General features: G+C 49.8%; 1 protein-coding gene and 1 long non-coding RNA gene across 3 annotated transcripts in view; both read left to right on the top strand.

The window, feature by feature from the left end:
* Nucleotides 1-17,364, top strand: part of LOC308484584 — a 116,061-nt gene that overhangs the window by 57,810 nt on the left and 40,887 nt on the right. The window lies entirely within an intron of this gene.
* Nucleotides 1-17,364, top strand: part of SAE1 (SUMO1 activating enzyme subunit 1) — a 29,129-nt gene that overhangs the window by 7,576 nt on the left and 4,189 nt on the right. The window contains exons 1-6 of one of the 2 annotated variants that reach the window (XM_081019113.1): nucleotides 428-584; nucleotides 7,624-7,735; nucleotides 12,741-12,914; nucleotides 13,476-13,618; nucleotides 13,891-13,990; nucleotides 16,819-16,924. In XM_081019113.1, coding sequence (XP_080875239.1) covers nucleotides 451-584; nucleotides 7,624-7,735; nucleotides 12,741-12,914; nucleotides 13,476-13,618; nucleotides 13,891-13,990; nucleotides 16,819-16,924 — 769 coding nt within the window. In that variant the 5' untranslated portion in view covers nucleotides 428-450. Of the gene's footprint in view, nucleotides 1-427; nucleotides 585-7,623; nucleotides 7,736-12,740; nucleotides 12,915-13,475; nucleotides 13,619-13,890; nucleotides 13,991-16,818; nucleotides 16,925-17,364 lie in introns of those variants that run through there. The other variant, XM_081019114.1, reaches the window with a different exon arrangement.

Genomic DNA, 17,364 nt, shown 5'->3' on the forward strand with positions numbered 1-17,364 from the left:
GCGGGAGGCCGGGGCGGGCGGGCGGGGCGGCGCCGGCGGGCGAGGGAGCCAGCCGGGCGGCCGCCGAGGAGCGGGACGAGGAGGAGGAGGCGCACCGGGACGGGGCACAGTCACTGTACTCGGCGGGCCTGAGGCGCCGCGCTCCGCTGGCGGGCTTGGCTGGCGGGGCGCCGGCCGGGCACACGGAGGGCTGCTGCCGGGCTGGCGAGCTGCTGCCGAGGCTGCACCACACAAAATGGCGCCCGGCGCCTCGCCCGCCCGCCCGCCCGACACTCGCCCGGCGCCGCCCTCGCTCGCGCACACGCAGCAGCAGCAGCCGCCGCCCCGCGCCGCCCAACGAGGAGGCGGCGGCCCAGCCCGACAACTGGCGGAAACGCCCGAGCGCGGCCGGAAGGCGGGGGGCGGGGCGAGGGGCGGGGCCGGCGGCGGCGGCGGCGGCGAGGCTCAGCCATGGTGGAGAAGGAGGAGAAGAAGGACGAGGCCGGCCGAGCCAGCGCCGCCGCCAACGCCGCCGCCATCAGCGAGGAGGAGGCGGCCCAGTACGACCGCCAGATCCGCCTCTGGGGCCTCGAGGCGCAGAAACGGTAAGGCCGCCCGCCCGCCCGCCCGCCCGCCTCTCTGGGCTGCGCCGCTTTGCCCGGGAGCCCCGAACGGGGGAGAGGGAGCCCGAGACCCTCTCGGAGAAGGCCCCGTCCCAGCGCCCAGCAAGCTGCAGCTGAGGGCCCCACTCTCTTGGGGCCCCCAAAGAATTACAGGGGGGAAAACTGGATGCACATTTCCAAAATAGAAGATGATGATGAGAATAATTTGTTATTTATTCCCCAGCCACTCTAGCCGAACATGAAAAACACAATACAGCATTAACATAACAGAAAATAAAACCAATATACAGCAACAGTGTTTTGTGTTGTTTAGGCACCTAGGATGTAAGTCATGGACCCTCAAACATTTTAAATTAGAGCGTAATAATTATTTCACTATTACTATACTTCTTCTTAATTGCATTTCACCATTAATGTACTTCTTAATTGTATTTCACCATTAATATACTTCTTCTTAATTGCATTTCAGTTCAACAATTACTTTGATAAAATACACCTTTTGTGATGTGCAAATGACTTGAGATACCTATGAGGTCCATCAATTACCATCTAGCATATATTCAACAGAAAAACCAGTGACCGTTTGTTGTTGGCAAAGGACAGCTGGACATCTCAAGGGCCCCATTACCTTCAGGAGGTGAGGGCCACATCAAACCTCAATCCGGCCCTGCCCAGTCCCATGGCGAAATCCCCCCCTTGGGAGCATTTTTTCCTTCTCCTCAATGGAGAAGTTTTAAAACAAAGCTCCAGGCGCATCCCTAGGATTCAGGACAGAGAAGCCAGTGCAGCTGCGCCATCGGAGCAAAGCGGGTGGAAGCCACCGATTTATTCGAAAGGTCAGGGAAAGGCGGAGGGGCTGCTGCCGCCCTGTCATTTCATCATTATCATCATCATTTTGTTTGTATGCCGCCTTTCCATAGTTGAAACTATGCTCAAGGCAGCTTACAACATGACAAGATTTACATCATTGCAAACATATCAGAAGTCATAAACAATAAATAAAAAAGTACACAACCAAATGCAACAATTTCCACGTAATTTATAAGATCCAAAGCTAAAGATACAACAATAATATCAATAACAGCAACAGCTCTCCAGCCAGCCCATTTATTAGTATTATTATTTATTGAATCCGTATGCTGCCCTTCCTCCACAGAAGCCAGGGCAGTTCACAGCAGAAAAGAGATACACACAAAACACGGGATAAAGGCACAACAAAAGCACCTCCCATTCCAAATGCATAATAATAAATAATAATAATAAATTTTATTTATACCCTAGCCAAAACCGGGCTCAGAGTGGCTGCATAAGCGCTACATCGGGTGGCTCCTCCGAAAACACGGTCTCAAAACGATTCAAAATCTAAGGCAGACAGGGACTGTGGAACTCCCTGCCACCAGGCTCAGTGGCGGCCTCCCTGGCAGAGAGCGAGGGCCAGTGCTGCCTGTGGTCTTCCTCCGGCGCTTGCCGGGGGGCTCCTGCTTGGGGGCATTTGGCCGGCCGCTGTGAGGCCACAGGGCTGGAGGGGCTGGATTCAACCCTGGGGCCCCTCCTGCGCCCTTAAAAGAGAGCGGGGCAGCCCTCTTTGGAAGGGGCGTCTTGCCAGGCAAGGCCAAGGCCCTCTGCTGGCTGGGAGGGGCCCCTGCCTGAGCCTCCTGGGGCTTCCTCAGCATGGGGGCCACCGCAGAGAAGGCCCCGTCTCTCGCTGACAAGGGGGCGTCTCATGGGGCTGCATGCTATGAAAAACGGGGAGCGTAAATACCCCACAAAAAAAACCCAGGTCCCAGCCGATCGGGGGGGGCTTACCTGTTGGGGGGCTCCCAGCGCGCCACACCGGCCTTGGCTCCTGCCAGCGGAGGCCTCCTCCTGGGGGTTCGGGGTGCTGCCCCACCTCAAGATGGCGGGGCCCTTGCTGCCGGGCCCCCTGGATCCCGCCAGCCCCCTTGCTGCCGCTGCCGGCCTGTTGGGGGGGCAGGTGCTTGGCAGGCCCCTTTTTTCTGGCCCCCATGTGGAGCTCCCCTTTCCTGGGAGGGAGGGAGGGAGGGGGTCATGGCCATGGGGGGGTCTTCCCACACCAGCTGCCCCCCTGGGCTTCTCCTGCCCCTTCTGGGGCGGAGGCCACCTGGTTTGGGGGGTCCCTCTCCTCCCCTACCCAACGGCCACGGAAGCTTCCGGGCCCCAGCCTTCCGCCTCCTCAGCGAGGGCCACAGAAAATGGCCGCCGGGGGGGGCTGGTTGGGCCTGTGAGGGGCCCCAGGCGAGCGGCTGGCATTGAAACCAGGGGGGATAAAAATGAATGGTTGTTATATATAAAAATCAAAACAATCAGGTTTTTAAAAAAATTAAATTGGATTTTTAAAAATGAAATGCTTTTGGAGGGAAAACCTTTCTAAAGATCGTTTTCTATTTAAGTTACATTATAGTCCAAAGGCTATTTGTCAGGAAACAAGGATTTAAGTTTTTCATGTGTGCTAAAAACTCAGCCTAAGGTGTGTTTTTTAAAAAAAAGAAAAGTCATTTAACCACATCGGTTAACAAACATGGATACATATGCTACAGTGTTATTGTTTTAGTTAAATAAATGGTTTACATTTTTATTAAAGAAATTGTTCTTTCTCTTTCCAATCAAGTACAGCAGAAAGGTTGTCCAAATATCAACAGTTAACTTATGAAACCTCACTATAATTTCATAATTATCTGTCAAGGTATTTCTAATAGTATCACCAAATCAGGAATTTTTGATGTAACTGTAAAAAACTACTCTGAAAATTTATGAGTCCAAAAAGGAAACCTTTCTCTGGTTGTAAATATTAAGATGATACCAGGAAGAACGAGTCTTTCTGCAAAAAAAAATGATTTCAATCAAGTCTGACTGACTAGTAATTTAAATTGTGATTTAAGTCAAATGGCACCCTGCATGAGGGGGAAGCTCTGAGGCCCCGCTGGGCCCCCAAGCCGGCGTCTGAGGGGCCACAGGAAGAAGGCCCCGCAAAACGGCCAGGGCACCTTCTGAGGGAATTTCCGATCAAAAACCAGTAATTGTTGATAAAACTGTAAAAAACTACTCTGGAAACGAGTCTTTCTGTATAAAAAGATGATTGAAATCCAGCCCCGCTCCCTTCCGGCCCCACACCATGGCCAGGCCAGCTTCGGGGGCCTTTGGGGCAGGCGGGCGGGCGCTCCCCTCCGAGAGGCCTTGGGGCCCTTCCTTATGAGGGGCCGCTGAGCCCCCTTCCAGCCCCCCAGCTGCAGTTCAGCGTTTTCCGTGAGGGGTTCTTGGGTGCTTTCAAGCAGGGTGGATTTGATTTAAATCACTAGTCAGTCAGACCCGATTTCAATCATCTTTTTTTACAGAATGACTCGTTCTCGCTGGTATCACCTTAATATTTACAACCAGAGGAAGGTTCCCTTTTTGGACTCATAAATTTTCAGAGTAGTTTTTTACAGTTTTATCAACAATTTCTGGTTTTTGATATGAAATTCCCTCAGAAGGTGCCCTGGCCGTTTTGCGGGGCCTGAAGGGAGCGGGGCCTTCTTCCTGTGGCCCCTCAGACGCCGGCTTGGGGGCCCAGCGGGGCCTCAGAGCTGCCCCCTCATGCAGGCTGGCATTTGACTTAAACCAAATTGATTGAAATCACAATTTAAATCACTAGTCAGTCAGACTTGATTGAAATCATTTTTTTTTACAGAAAGACTCGTTCTTGCTGGTATCACCTTAATATTTACAACCAGAGGAAGGTTCCCTTTTTGGACTCATAAATTTTCAGAGTAGTTTTTACATTTATATCAACAATTCCTGATTTGGTGATACTATTAGAAATATGTAGACAGATAATTATGAAATTATGGTGAGGTGTAATAAGTTAACTGTTTATATTTGGACAACTTTTCTGCTGTACTTGATTGGAAAGAGAAAAGCAATCATTTCCTTAATAGCAATGTAAACTATTTAACTGAAACAACAACATTATAACATCTGTATCCATGTTTGTTAACTAATGTGGTTAAACGATTTAAAAAAACAAACAAAATAACTCTTAGACTGAGTTTTAGCACACATGAAAAACTTGAATCCTTATTTCCTGACGAACAGCCTTTGGACTATAACATAACCTAAATAGAAAACTATCTTTAGAAATATTTTTCCTCCAGAAGCATTTTATTTTAAAAATCCAGTTTTAATTTTTTAAAAATCCAATTTAAATTTTAAAAAAATTGAATTAAATTTTTTAAATCTGAATTTATTTATTTATTTTTTAAAAATCCTTGATTTTTCTCCACCCTGCCCTGCCCCCTTTCCTCGCTCTGCCCCACAAGTGCATCCCTTGCCCCTCTTTCCTTCCCCTCAGACGCTCCCTCTCTCCACCCTCTTCAGAGCTGCCCCTTCAAAATGTCCGCCTGCCTTCGCATCGGGGGTGGGATTCTTATCTGATTTTTTATGGAAAGTTTTCAACATAGAATACAATAGAAATAAAACTTAGAAAATAGAAAAAGGAAAGAAAGGGGGGGGGGACAAAGACAGGAGCCTTCGCTGCCTCTTGGTCTCTCCTCCATCCCCTTCCTGTCAACCCAAACTAGAAGGCAACAAAAAAACCAAATGCAAAAATAAAATGAGTCCCCCATAAAGGACAAAAGCTACATAGCATTCAAAGGGGCATTTAAAAAATCAAAAAGAGAGATAAAGGAAAGAAGTAGCAAGGACCTTAGATTCTCCATCTGCCCACGATATACCGTATTTTTCCGTCTATAAGACGTCCCATGTACAAGATGCCCCCTATTTTGGGGGACTCTGATTTAAGAAAATGAGGGAGGAGATGTATCCGTGTCTAGGATGCCTCCCCAATTTTTGACATTATTTTTAGGGGGGGGGAACCTAGTCTTATATACAGAATAATATGGTATAGCCAGGTTATTCAAAGTATTCCACCCATTCATTGCAGGCCTCAGTCTGTTAGATGACATTTTCTCCGTCTTCAGTTGCCTCACGTTCGTTCAGTTTCCTTTGCGTGCAAAAAGGCCCAAAGAGGATCTTCCATTACTATTATCCCTAGATATCCAGAAAAGTCTTCCTCCAGTATAGTGGTACCTTGTGTTACGGATGGGATCCGTTCCGGAGGCCCGTCCGTAGTGTCAAATGCCTGCAACTCGTAGTGCTGTGTCTGCGCAAGCGCACGGCGCGATTTAGCACCTGCGCAGGCGCAAGTGGCAAAACCCGGAAGTAACCCTTTCCGGTACTTCCGGGTTGCGGCAGGACATAACGCAAGGTATGAATGTATAATAGTTTTATCTCCAAGAGGTTCCCTTATTAGGATAATGATCCGTAACTCTTTACTTATTGTATGTCCATTAGTTCATACCCAATTCCGTATCTTCCGGTCCCATGTCCTGTTGGCTAGGAGTTTCTGTCTTGATTTAGGAAGAAGCGCCTTCCACGCCCCCTTCTTTTTCCAGAGTCTGGGTGGCCTATCCCTCTGAGTCTTCCTCCACTTGCACACAAGATCCTTGCTCTCCCAGCGCTCTCTTGGCCATCTCAGAAGGTTCCTTCATGTCTTTTTCTGTCCTCTGTTCCATTTCTCTCCTCCTTGATCTGTTCCAGTCCTCCATGCCTTGGAGGATTTTAGGCATAGATTTGAATGACCATCTGTCAGGGATTCTTCAGCTGAGATTCCTGCATTGCGGGGGGTTGGACTAGATGACCCCCGGGACCCCTCAAATGTTGGAAATGTAAAGAAATTGAAGGTACATTTTTTCACCTTTGGTGGACGTGCCCAAAGATTAAGGCTTTCTGGGAAATGATATATAATGAATTAAAAAAGGTATTTAAATATACCTTCCCTAAGAAACCAGAGGCCTTTCTCCTGGGCATAGTCGGCCAAATGGTGTTAAAAAAGGATAGAACTTTCTTTATGTATGCAACAACAGCAGCAAGAATACTCATCGCAAAGTATTGGAAGACACAAGAACTTCCCACGCTGGAGGAATGGCAGATGAAACTTATGGACTATATGGAAATGGCAGAAATGACTGGTAGAATCCGTGACCAGGGAGAAGAGTTGGTGGAGGAAGATTGGAAGAAATTCAAAGATTATCTTCAGAAACATTGCAAAATTAAAGAATGCTAGAGTGATGTTGGATTGAAAATAAGTGGTTTCCAGCTGTACAGGTTAAAGTTATTGATAGACTAAGATTAAAGATTAGGATTAAAGATGTTTAAGGAAATGGAAAATTGGTACTTAAGAGGTAAAATTTTAATGTTATATTACATTAAGATTAAAGATTGGGATCAAAGAAGTTTAAGAGTTATATATTATATTAAAATTAAAGATTGGGATTTAAAAAGTGGAAAAGAAATTGCTAGACAAACAATTTGGATTGGAATACAAAAGAGGGAGGTATGAGGAAGTCCAGAAAATAAGTAAACTCAAAAACGGAAATGGAAAAGTGATATTGTTTTTAATTGTTATGTTTCTTTTTTTATTGTTGTTTCTTGCTTTTCGTGTTTTTTTTTTCTTTCTGGGATTTGTATCGTGTATTTGTGTATTTTTTTAATGTTTTTTCTGTTTAATTTTTGATTGAAACCTTAATAAAAAATTATATTTAAAAAAAAAATAGATGACCCCCGGGACCCCTTCCATTCTATGATTCTAATTATAAATATCACTCTCAGCAACACGTACTGCCATTTTCTTGTTGCAACCTCTTTGGATTAGAACAGCAAAGACAGGAGAGAAAAGCTGCAATAAAAACAAGGAATAGCAGGGATAAAATTTGCCATTAGAACCCCCGGGGTAATATAGCTCTTTTCAGAGCTTTGAAGATCAAAACCCGTCAGGTTAATTTGATCATTTGGCAAAAGGATCCCGTCCGCTGGCCTTGGATTAACCCTTTCATCTCCATCCTGGGCCACTTCCTTTTGACCAGCATCTTGTGCGGGGGGGGGGGGCTGAACTGCATCCTTTCTGCCTCCTGGAGGCCCTGCTATGGGCATCGGGACACTGATGGCTTCCTCTTGTATTCTGCAGCCTGCGGGCGTCTCGGGTGCTGCTGGTGGGCATGAAAGGCTTGGGGGCAGAAGTGGCCAAGAACCTAATCCTGGCAGGAGTCAAAGCCCTGACGATGCTTGACCATCAGCAGGTGAGTCTTGCCCAAGGGGCCGGGAGCGGGTCCTGGGGGGGCCTCCTCCCTTGGGCTTCCTGTTGCCGCCCTGTGTGTCCCCTGATCCTGGAATGGGAAATAGGATATACGTGATCTTGCCCCTTTGTACTCAAAAGCGCGTGTCCATAAAATTATTTATTTCATGAAATTTAAACACTGCTTGATTACCGGGAGGGAGGGGGAGCCTGAAAGCGGTTTACAGAAAAGATGATAAAATTTACCCTACAAAAAATTACTGTACAGCGATCATTTAAAACACACAAAAAGTTTAAAACAACGATAGATTGAAACAAATTAAAACTCACTTCAACTTTCCAAAGATCTGGGTAGGTTTGTCTAAACAATTATGTTTTTGGCAGATGCCGAAAAGAATACAGCGAGGGTTTGATGTCAATAGGCAGGGAGTTCCAAAGTGTAGGGGCCGCCTCACTAAATGTCTGAGTTCTTACAAACGCAGAACAAGTATTATGCGGCACCTGTAGGAGTGCCAGTTCTTTCAATCGAAGCAGTTGAGTGGGCCCACGGGGACAAGGTGATCTCACAAATAAGTGGTCCCAAGTCCTTAAGGGCTTCATATACTGGTCGTAACACCTTTAACTCAGTCTGGTAGCAAATGGGCAGCCAGTGCAGATCTCTGAGCACGGGGGTGTTTTTTCCCTCAAGGCCTCGCTCTTGTCAGCAATCGTGCTGCAGCATTCTGCGCCAACTGCGGCCTCCAGATCAAGCGCAAGGGAAGCCCCACAGAGAGCGCATATGTGGCGAGGAGAGGGTTGTATGTCGCAAGCCGGGAGATGGAGACTTTCTCAAGAAAGGAATGTCCTTGCTTGGGACCCCTGAGGCCACTGTCCCTCAGACCCTGTGGGGGCCAGACTATATTTGGAAAAAGGAAAAAAGAACCAATTCCTATGCCCCACAAATAACCCAGAGATGCATTTTAAATAAAAGGACAGATTCTATTCATGTAAAAACTGCAATTAGTCCTACAGGAAAAAGCAAGGGATAGTATGCAGATGACCAAAAATAGCTTTAGCACGTGTAATGAGACAAGAATCCAGGGCTCTCCATAGCTTTCAGTTTAGTAATAAGTTGTAATTCAGCAACTTCTCTTTCAAGTCTGTTTCTGAAATTCTTTTGTAATAAGATAGCTGCTTTGAGATCTTGTATTGAATGTCCTGGGAGATTGAAGTGTTCTCCTACTGGCTTCTCTGCCTGTGAGGTGGGTTAGGCCTTGTGAGTGAGTGGCCCAAGGTTACCCAGCAAGCTTCATGACCAGATGAGAGTTTGAACCCTGCTCTCCCAGGTCCTAGTCTGACACTAACCACTCTGCCACCCTGGCTCTCAGCCTTCAGGGCTCCTGTGGCGTTTCTCCTGTGGCGTTTCCCGCCCAGTCTCTTCCTGGTGGCACCAGCCACAACCTTTCCTTGTGCGTATTTTCTGCCAATGAAGGGCTGCAGCCGACATTAGTTCCACTGAGGGTGTTAGTCCTTCTTGGAGTAGAGCCATTGAAATCATTGGCTGTAGCTTGAGAACTTTAATTTAAGTGGGTCTTCTCTTGAGGACGACTAACACAGAATACAACACAAATCAGTCTAGAAATACACTTTCCCCAGATGAGAGATGCTTGTAATCAGGTGTAAATCAAGTATTGAAAAAATCTGGAGGTTCAAAGACTTTAGAAATCAGTAACAACAACAAAATAGGCATGAGGGAGAAAGCATTTGGTGGGGGAGATATTTTGATTAGATAAGTACAGTAGACCCCCAATTTAACTTGTGATTTACTTATGTGATTGCACCTTGCATGGGTGGCAGGAAAACAAATAAGAAATGGAGAGTGAAGGTGGGTGGGTGCGAGACAGTTAGAAGGGGCTCTCAACCAAGATCTCTCAACCTTCCTGGAGCCGCATAAGTAACGCCAGAGGGTTTTAGAAGCTCTTTCTGTTCTGGGTTCTCCTGCTGCACAAAGAGTTTCTTAGACCTCCGCCTTGTTTGTCAGGCTCTGGGAAGGTTGCATGAGGCCTCTGGAAGGCTGTGAGGGGCTGCTGCAATATCTTGAGGTGCTTTTGCAAGATGTCGGGGGGCTCTGTGAGATCTTGCAGGAGCCTCCCACAGTCCAGTAAGGTAAGGATGGACCTGTGGCAGGGCCGTTCTGGGGGTCTTCCTGACTTTGCATGATTTTGCCTTTGCACACAAACCCCTGCCATGTAACCCCTTTGTAGTGCTTTTTCTGGGGGTACGCATACCCCTAAACATTTTGTGAATCTTTGTACTTTTGTCCATTTACCGTATTTATTTTTTGTGATTTGAACTATAAAATGGTGATTTTCTTGAGTCAAAATGAGAGTACCCCTAAACATTTGGGGGGGGAAGCACTGCCCCTGTGTAAGTTTCGGGTGTGGAAAGCAGGCTTAACTTTCCCACTACACGGCAGCGCTTGCGACTTTGGGCCACAAGGTGGAGCTCCTTCACGCTGAAATGAGGATGCAAACCGGCCTCTTAGCCAGAAGATGAGCAAGAATTTGTAGAGAAGGAAGTGTGCAAGGATCAGGGTGGGGAGAGCCAAAGTACATAGCCAGCACATATAGTCCCCTCAGAGAAAACAGCAAAGAGAGAGCCTGCTTTTCCCTTTCTTGAGCAGTCCTCAAGCTGTTCTAACTCCTCAGTCGCTCCTGTGGTTCTGATGGCTGCATGAGTTTTCAGCAGCTGGAAGTTTCCCCATTCTGTGTTTGCACAAAAATACTGAGCCTGTTGACTTCCTGCACAGCATTGAACTGTGAGAGAGAAGCCCTGCCAGAGAACAATGTGCCAGCTCTCCATTTGCCATGGCTTCAACTGATTCCCCCCACCCCATGCTCTTAAATCAGTCGCTAAGGACAGATTGAGTGGCAGCAGCTGGGAGACCAGGCACGTGCCTTGCCAGAGTGTGCAGCTGGATTGGACGGGGCTTTATCTGGGTCTCAGCTCCACCTGGATGGGGCAGAACTGAATTCAACTCCCTCCCCCATTCCTCTTTTGTGCTACATAAGCTCTTGATATAAAAGGTACCTACCAGGAGATCTTTGGTATGGAGGCAGTAAGTATTCATGGAGGAGAAGGCAGTTGATGGCTGCTAGCCAGGATGTGTGCACTCTGCCTCCACGGTCAGGGGCAGAAATTCTTTGGGATACCATAGTAACTACTGACCAGTGGTGACTCATTTTTCCTTCCTGGGTAAAGTCCTTGAGCAGGTGGTCCCAGTAGGGTCACCCCAGGCAGTCACTTTACTGTGGCTTGGGAAACACAGACCACTTGTAAATGCCATCTCCAACTCCTTGAAAGATTCCATCAACAGTGTCTCAGAAAAATTTTACATATCACTTGCGAAGGCAGGCAGACTAATGCCAGTGTACTGGAAGAAGCAAAGATCACCAGTGTCAAAGCAATCATTCTTCAACATCAACTTTGTTGGACTGGTCATGTTGTTCGGATGCCTGATGATCGTCTTCCAAAGCAACTCCTCTATTCCAAACTTAAAAATGGAAAGCGTAATGCTGGTGGTCAACAAAAGAGGTTTAAAGACTGTCAAGGCAAATCTTTAAAAATGTAGCATAAACACTGACAACTGGGAAACACTGGCCTGCGAGTGCTCCTGTTGGAGAACAGCCTTTACCAAAGGTGTCCTGGGCTTTGAAGACACTTGAACTCAGGACGCAAGGGAGAAACGTGCGAAGAGGAAGTCACGCTTGGCAAATCCACACTGGGACCAACTCCCGCCTGGAAACCAATGTCCCCATTGTGGAAGGACGTGTGGATCCAGAATTGGCTCCACAGTCACTTACGGACTCACTGTTAAGGCCTGGTTCATGGAAGACAATCTTGCTCAGCTATGAAGGATCACCAAAGAAGAAAGAATCCTTCTGGAGCGGCTGTCCAAGTTCAGGGTGGCTGGCACCTATTTGCGGTGGTTCCAGTCCTGCTTCGATGGGTGTTCCCAGAGGGTGCTGCTGGGGGAGTGTTCTTTGGTCCAATGGAGCCTTCAATGTGGGATTCCTCAGGGTTTGATTTTATCCCCTGTGCTGTTTAACATGAAACCTCTTGAGTGGGATTATCCAGAGCAGGCTTCCTCAGCCTTGGCCCTCCAGGTCTTTTTGGCCTACAACTCCCATGATCCTTAGCTAGCAGGACCAACGGTCAGGGATGATGGGAACTGTAGTCTCAAAACAACTGGAGGGCCGAGGTTGAGGAAGCCTGATCCAGAGGTTTGGCGTTGTCAGCAATATGCTGATGACACGTACCTCTACTTCTCTTTACATCAGTGGAAGTGGCAGAACCCAGGACTGCAGCAAGGGAGCCCCACTTTTAAACCCTCACTCAGCCACGAAGCTCACGGGGCCGCCTGGGCTCAATCACTGTGCTTTAGCTTTGTCTGCTTTACTGTGGTGTTGTTGTTGTTAGGATAAAATGGGGACGGGAACCTTTTAGGCATCCTTGAACCTAAAGAAGTGAATGAAATGAGCTTGGAACAGGAGGCCCTGTGGTTACTACTACTACTATTAATATTTATTAACTTTATAGACCACCCTTCATCAAGAGACCACAGAGCAGTTTAAACCATAAAACTCCAGTTACTTAATATAATAATAGTAAAGGGCAGCAATACCCCCTCGTCTTCTTCCCCTTCTTCCCTCCCGTGGTTTTTTAGCTTGCATTTGCATGCAAATGAACCACGCTGAGATCTTTCTTCCCTCCTGTGGTTCTGCTTTCCAGAGATAAATTGCTAGAAGTCCCTGGTAGAAGTTCCTACCTCACAGGGTTGTTGCAGGAGGGGAAGAACCATGTACGCCACTTTGAGCTCCTTAGAGGAAGAGGTGGGATGTAGATGCAATAAATAAACAAAACCTTTTGCTGTGTGGCTTCAGGTGAGGTCCCGTTGTCCTGGTGCTGCTGTTTATCCCAGGAGGCCTGGGATTTTGCCCTGCTCTGATTACTTCCTTCTCCCCTCCCAGGTGTCGCCGGAAGATACGCAAGCTCAGTTTCTGATCCCTGGGGGGTCCCTGGGCACGAACAGGGCGGAAGCCTCGCTGGAACGGGCTCAGGACCTCAACCCCATGGTGGATGTGAAAGCGGACCCTGGGAACGTCGAGCAGAAGCCCGAGGAGTTCTTCACCCGCTTTGACGTGGTGAGTTCTGGCGGGAGAAGCCAGCGAGGGGAGGCAGTCCGAGTGAGTGGCCTCGGTGGGCCACCATTTTCACAATGCCTCTGCTCCCAGATTGCCCTCTCTGGTGCTGTCAGAGGGGGTCTTAAAGCAGAGGCCAGCCGGCATGCAGGAGAGAGGAGATGACAATGAAGGCCTTTTCTGGCCTTTCTTAGAAAGTCTCTGTCCCACAGGCCACTTGGCAGCCTGAGCTAGATGAGAGGTCTGGAGGGTGGCGACATGAGGATGAGGCCTTTTCTGCCGTGGCTCCCTGTTTGTGGAATGCCGTCCCCAGGAAGGTTCGCCTGACACCTCCAGGCGCCGGGTGAAAAGGTTCCTCTTTTGGGCTGATGAAATCTGTGGCCTTTTAAACTGTGTCTGTACAGAGCGGCTATTGGTTTTTTTATATTATGTTCTGCATTTTGTGTTTTTATGTCGTAAGCTGCCCTGTAATCATTGAACGAAGAGCAGCATACAAATTAAATAAACAATTTGAATAATATGCTCAGGCAGCTGACCTCTGGCCCCGGGGCTTTCGCCTTCCAGGTCTGCGTGACGTGCTGCTCCCAGGAAGTCCTGGTGAAGATCGACCAAATATGCCACAAGAACGGTGTCAAGTTCTTTGCGGGAGACGTCTTTGGCTACCACGGCTACATGTTTGCCAACTTGGGCAAGCACGAATTTGTGGAGTGAGTCTGCCTGGGAGCTGGTAATGGGGCTGGAAAGTGCCCTTCGTGGGGGGGGGGGGGACTGTAGGCCTGTCAGGTGCTGCTTGGGGAAACCTCTCTGGAGTTTGGCCACTGGAGGGAGCCTGAGAGCCATCCTGTGCCCACTGTCCAGGTTCCTCTCTAGCGCTGCACCGACTCTTAACCAGTTGAAACTCAGGCCGCTGGGGAGCAGGGGTCCTCCACTGGCCGGAGGGGAGGGGGCCGCAGTGTGAATTTGCTTCCGTGCCTTGCAGAGAGAAGACAAAAGTTGCCAAAGCCAGCCAGGGAGTGGAGGATGGACCGGACGCAAAGAAAGCCAAGCTGGACTTCACAGAGACCACGCTGGTGAAGAAGGTGCGTGCTGGGAGAGCTCTCTGGCCATTTGGAACAGAGGCAGGAGCGGGTCTGTGCCTTGCTTCCTCCCCCCCCCCCCCACGCCACATAATGCAGTGGCCACATAGCTGCATTCCTGGTCTTCATCCCCAAAACTCCTCTGAGCTGAGTCTGCCTTTTCTTCTCCTCTTCCCTCTCCCTCAGGCAGGTCTGCCGTTGCTCCAGTGCAGCCCTCTCAGTCTGTCAGGTGCTTCTCATTCTTTGCTTGGGCTCCAGACAAGCTCACCGTCCCGGCCTTCCCCTTCCCCTAAGAGCCGGGTGGGGACCATGTGGCCTTTCAGGTGTTGTTGGACTAGAATTCCCCTTGTTCCTGACCATCGGAGTCTCAGCGTCACAGCTGTCCTATCCCTGAATTAAAAGATGCCGAGATGAGAAGGAATAGTTCAGGGGGGTAAATGAGCCTCATGTGGAAACCCCATCTAGCCCTGCCATTGGGCAGATCATGGCCTCTGCATCAGATTAATGCCTCTGTGCAAAACGATAAAGGAAAGGATGTTGTGTCCTGTTGCTCACTACAGTGGTGCCCCGCAAGACGAATGCCTCGCAAGACGAAAAACCTGCTAGACGAAAGGGTTTTCCGTTTTTCAATGCGCTTCGCAGGACGAATTTCCCTATGGGCTTGCTTCGCAGGACGAAAATGTCCTGCGAGTCTTGAGATTGTTTTCGCTTCCCCCCCCCTTTTTCTAAGCCGCTAATAGCCTTTTAGCCGCTAAGCCTTTAATAGCCGCTAAACTGCTAATAGCGCTAAGCCACTAATAGGGTTGCTTCGCAAGACGAAAAAACCGCTAGACGAAGAGACTCGCGGAACGGATTAATTTCGTCTTGCGAGGCACCACTGTATATGGACAAAAGCAAGACCCTTCTGGGTCCTAAGTGCATTGAAAGGACTGATCCTTCCGGGAAGCTCTGCGCATCAGCTGGGCTGGGCAGACTCTGACTGGAGTAGAGAAGGCCTATTGAGTCAACTTGCCTCTGCCCTATATAGCTAGGTTTCTAGGGTTGATATCTTGGAAGCATTTCGGATTCTTCCTTAGGGAGGGGCAGGGAGGCCCCCGGAAGTGGTGGGCTGTGTGAGAGGGGTGGGGCTGTGGTGGTGATGGTGGGTGCACGTGGTTGTCTGGGGTCCTCCAAGAGAAAGGATGGGTTATTAATTGTAACAAATAAAGAACTGGTGGTTCATTGATAGTTGTCTGTTAGCAAACACCGCGGTCAGTGCCCGGGCCATTCATAATCTAAGCCATCTCCAGTCCGCGCCCATGGATTTCTGAAGCCTCTTTCTACAACTGAAGAGGCAGAAACCAGGTTTCTGGCCAGTTCTATGTCTTTTAGATACATAAACCTGCCAGTTCTGAGCTGGCATGGCAAGCTGCTAGCTATGGGCTACTAGTTTAAGCTACACCATGGCTTAGTGAGGCTCCCAACAGAGGAGATCACAGCTGCTTTGCTTTTCCCCATGGGCTGTGACCCAGGTTTGTAAAGGACAGCCAAGCCCCGAGCCTGGGTTCTGATAGCATAGATAAGCCAAACCCCGGCTGGAGAGGGGCAAAGCAGCTGCCATCTCCTCTCCTCAAACCAAGCCTCCATGTGGGCTGCCAGATGTGCAGCCTCCTAATGGTTCTCACCTGGTTATACCACCGCAGGTATTGGAGGATGGAGGCCAGAGTGTCAGGCACGGCCCAGAGCTCCAACAGCTGCTTCTTACCTCTTTCATCCACTTCACAGGTCATGGCCTCCAGAGATCAGATTGGGATGCTCTCTTGCAGAGCTCTGCTCCCCATTCCTGGTGCCTTTGTGCAACTGAGCTGTCCCTGGCGGTTTCTGTGTGCATCCTAGCAGTCCCACAGCCCCTTCCTGAATAGGCAGGAAGCACTTTGTAAGTCATGAGTTGGCCCAGCGTGGCGTCAGGAGGCGGCTCTCCTTGCTGCTTGTCAGATCAGGCCCCATCTTTCCTCAGCCCCCTGCCCCGGGGGGGGGGGTGTCAGGATCAAGCCAGCGATAACTCACACAGTGCCAGTGAAGTTCACTCTCTTTATTCAAAGAGACAAAACAGCTCCAGAGGCCAGGCCTCCTGGTAGATCTCCTCCCGGTAAATCTTGCCCCAGTGAGGCAATTTCAAGGACTGGAGACCCCTGCCTTCCCACAGGGGAGTCCCTTCTTCTTGCCTGCCTTTGCTCTGCCTTCTTCATGCCTCTTTGGCTTCCAGGAGACTAGTGGGGAGGGGAGCTGGTCACAGCAGGAGGGAGAGACCCCCTGGCTTCTCCAGCAACCTGCCTCATCTCTGTCTCCTGCCTCTGATCCTGGTCTGCTCTCTGCCACAGCCTCTTCCTGCTCACTAAACCCTGTTGCCTCTTCAGCTTGTGGCCCTCCTCCTCCCCGTCTGCCCCCTCTTCTCCCTCTGACCAGGCATCATTGTCCCGCCACCACGCCCCAGGCTCTGAGCCTTCTTCCCAGCCGGTGCCTCCCACTACTACTCAGCATCCATGGCAGGGACCTTCCTGGGGTTGCAAGGGGTCCAGCCTGCTTTTCCTGCCCAAATGCCATTCCTCAACCTCCCACCCTTTGCTGTGGGGGAGCCGGGCCGTTCAGAAGGAGCAACTGTGAAAAAGGAGAACAGAAAGGTAGCACCTGCTCTCTTAACGCTGAAAACAAGGCTGTGCCACCGAAAGCAGCCATAATGGGAGGAAGAGGGAATGTGGCCGCCATGAGCTGCTGGAAGGGGCGTCCCTTGGTGGCTAAGCCAGGCAGCTGCACACGTGACCCTGGTGGGGTTCTCTGTCCTCTCCCCCCAGTGTGTGAATTTCTGCCTCCTGAAAGAGGCCTTGACTGTCGACTGGAGCGGCGAGAAGGCCAAGGCTGCCCTGAAGCGCACGGCCCCCGATTACTTCCTTCTTCAAGGTGAGATGCTCCCTTTGGAGGCCAGCGGGAGCGTTTATGTGGGGGGGGGGGAGTGTGTGTGAGCAGGAGGGCAGTTGGTGTTGCAGCTGGTCACCTGACTGCTCTTAGGCCCACATGACTCCTGGTCGCCAGCAGACAATGAAGCTGTGTCCCGCTTGCCGGCACGTGAGCCCCTTGCGCTCCCAAGGAGAGTCCTACCCGTGTGCAGCTGAGTGGGGGGCAGAGGGGTTGGGGGGCTGTCTCTGGAACAGGCCCGGCATTCATCCCTGGGACAAATCTGCTTGGTGGCACAAGGTCCCAGCTCTCTTCAGCGGGGCCTGCGGGGGGTGGGCAGCCGTGGGCTCCACCTGGTTCCCTGCCAGGGCAAGGCTGCCGGGCTCCAAGCAGCAGGCGCTCTGCCCCTTGCCACCGTCCAAGGAGGAGGAAGTGGGAGCCCTCTT

The sequence above is a fragment of the Podarcis pityusensis genome, assembly GCF_964106645.2.
Source record: "Podarcis pityusensis genome assembly, chromosome: 8".
Lineage (NCBI taxonomy): Eukaryota > Metazoa > Chordata > Lepidosauria > Squamata > Lacertidae > Podarcis > Podarcis pityusensis.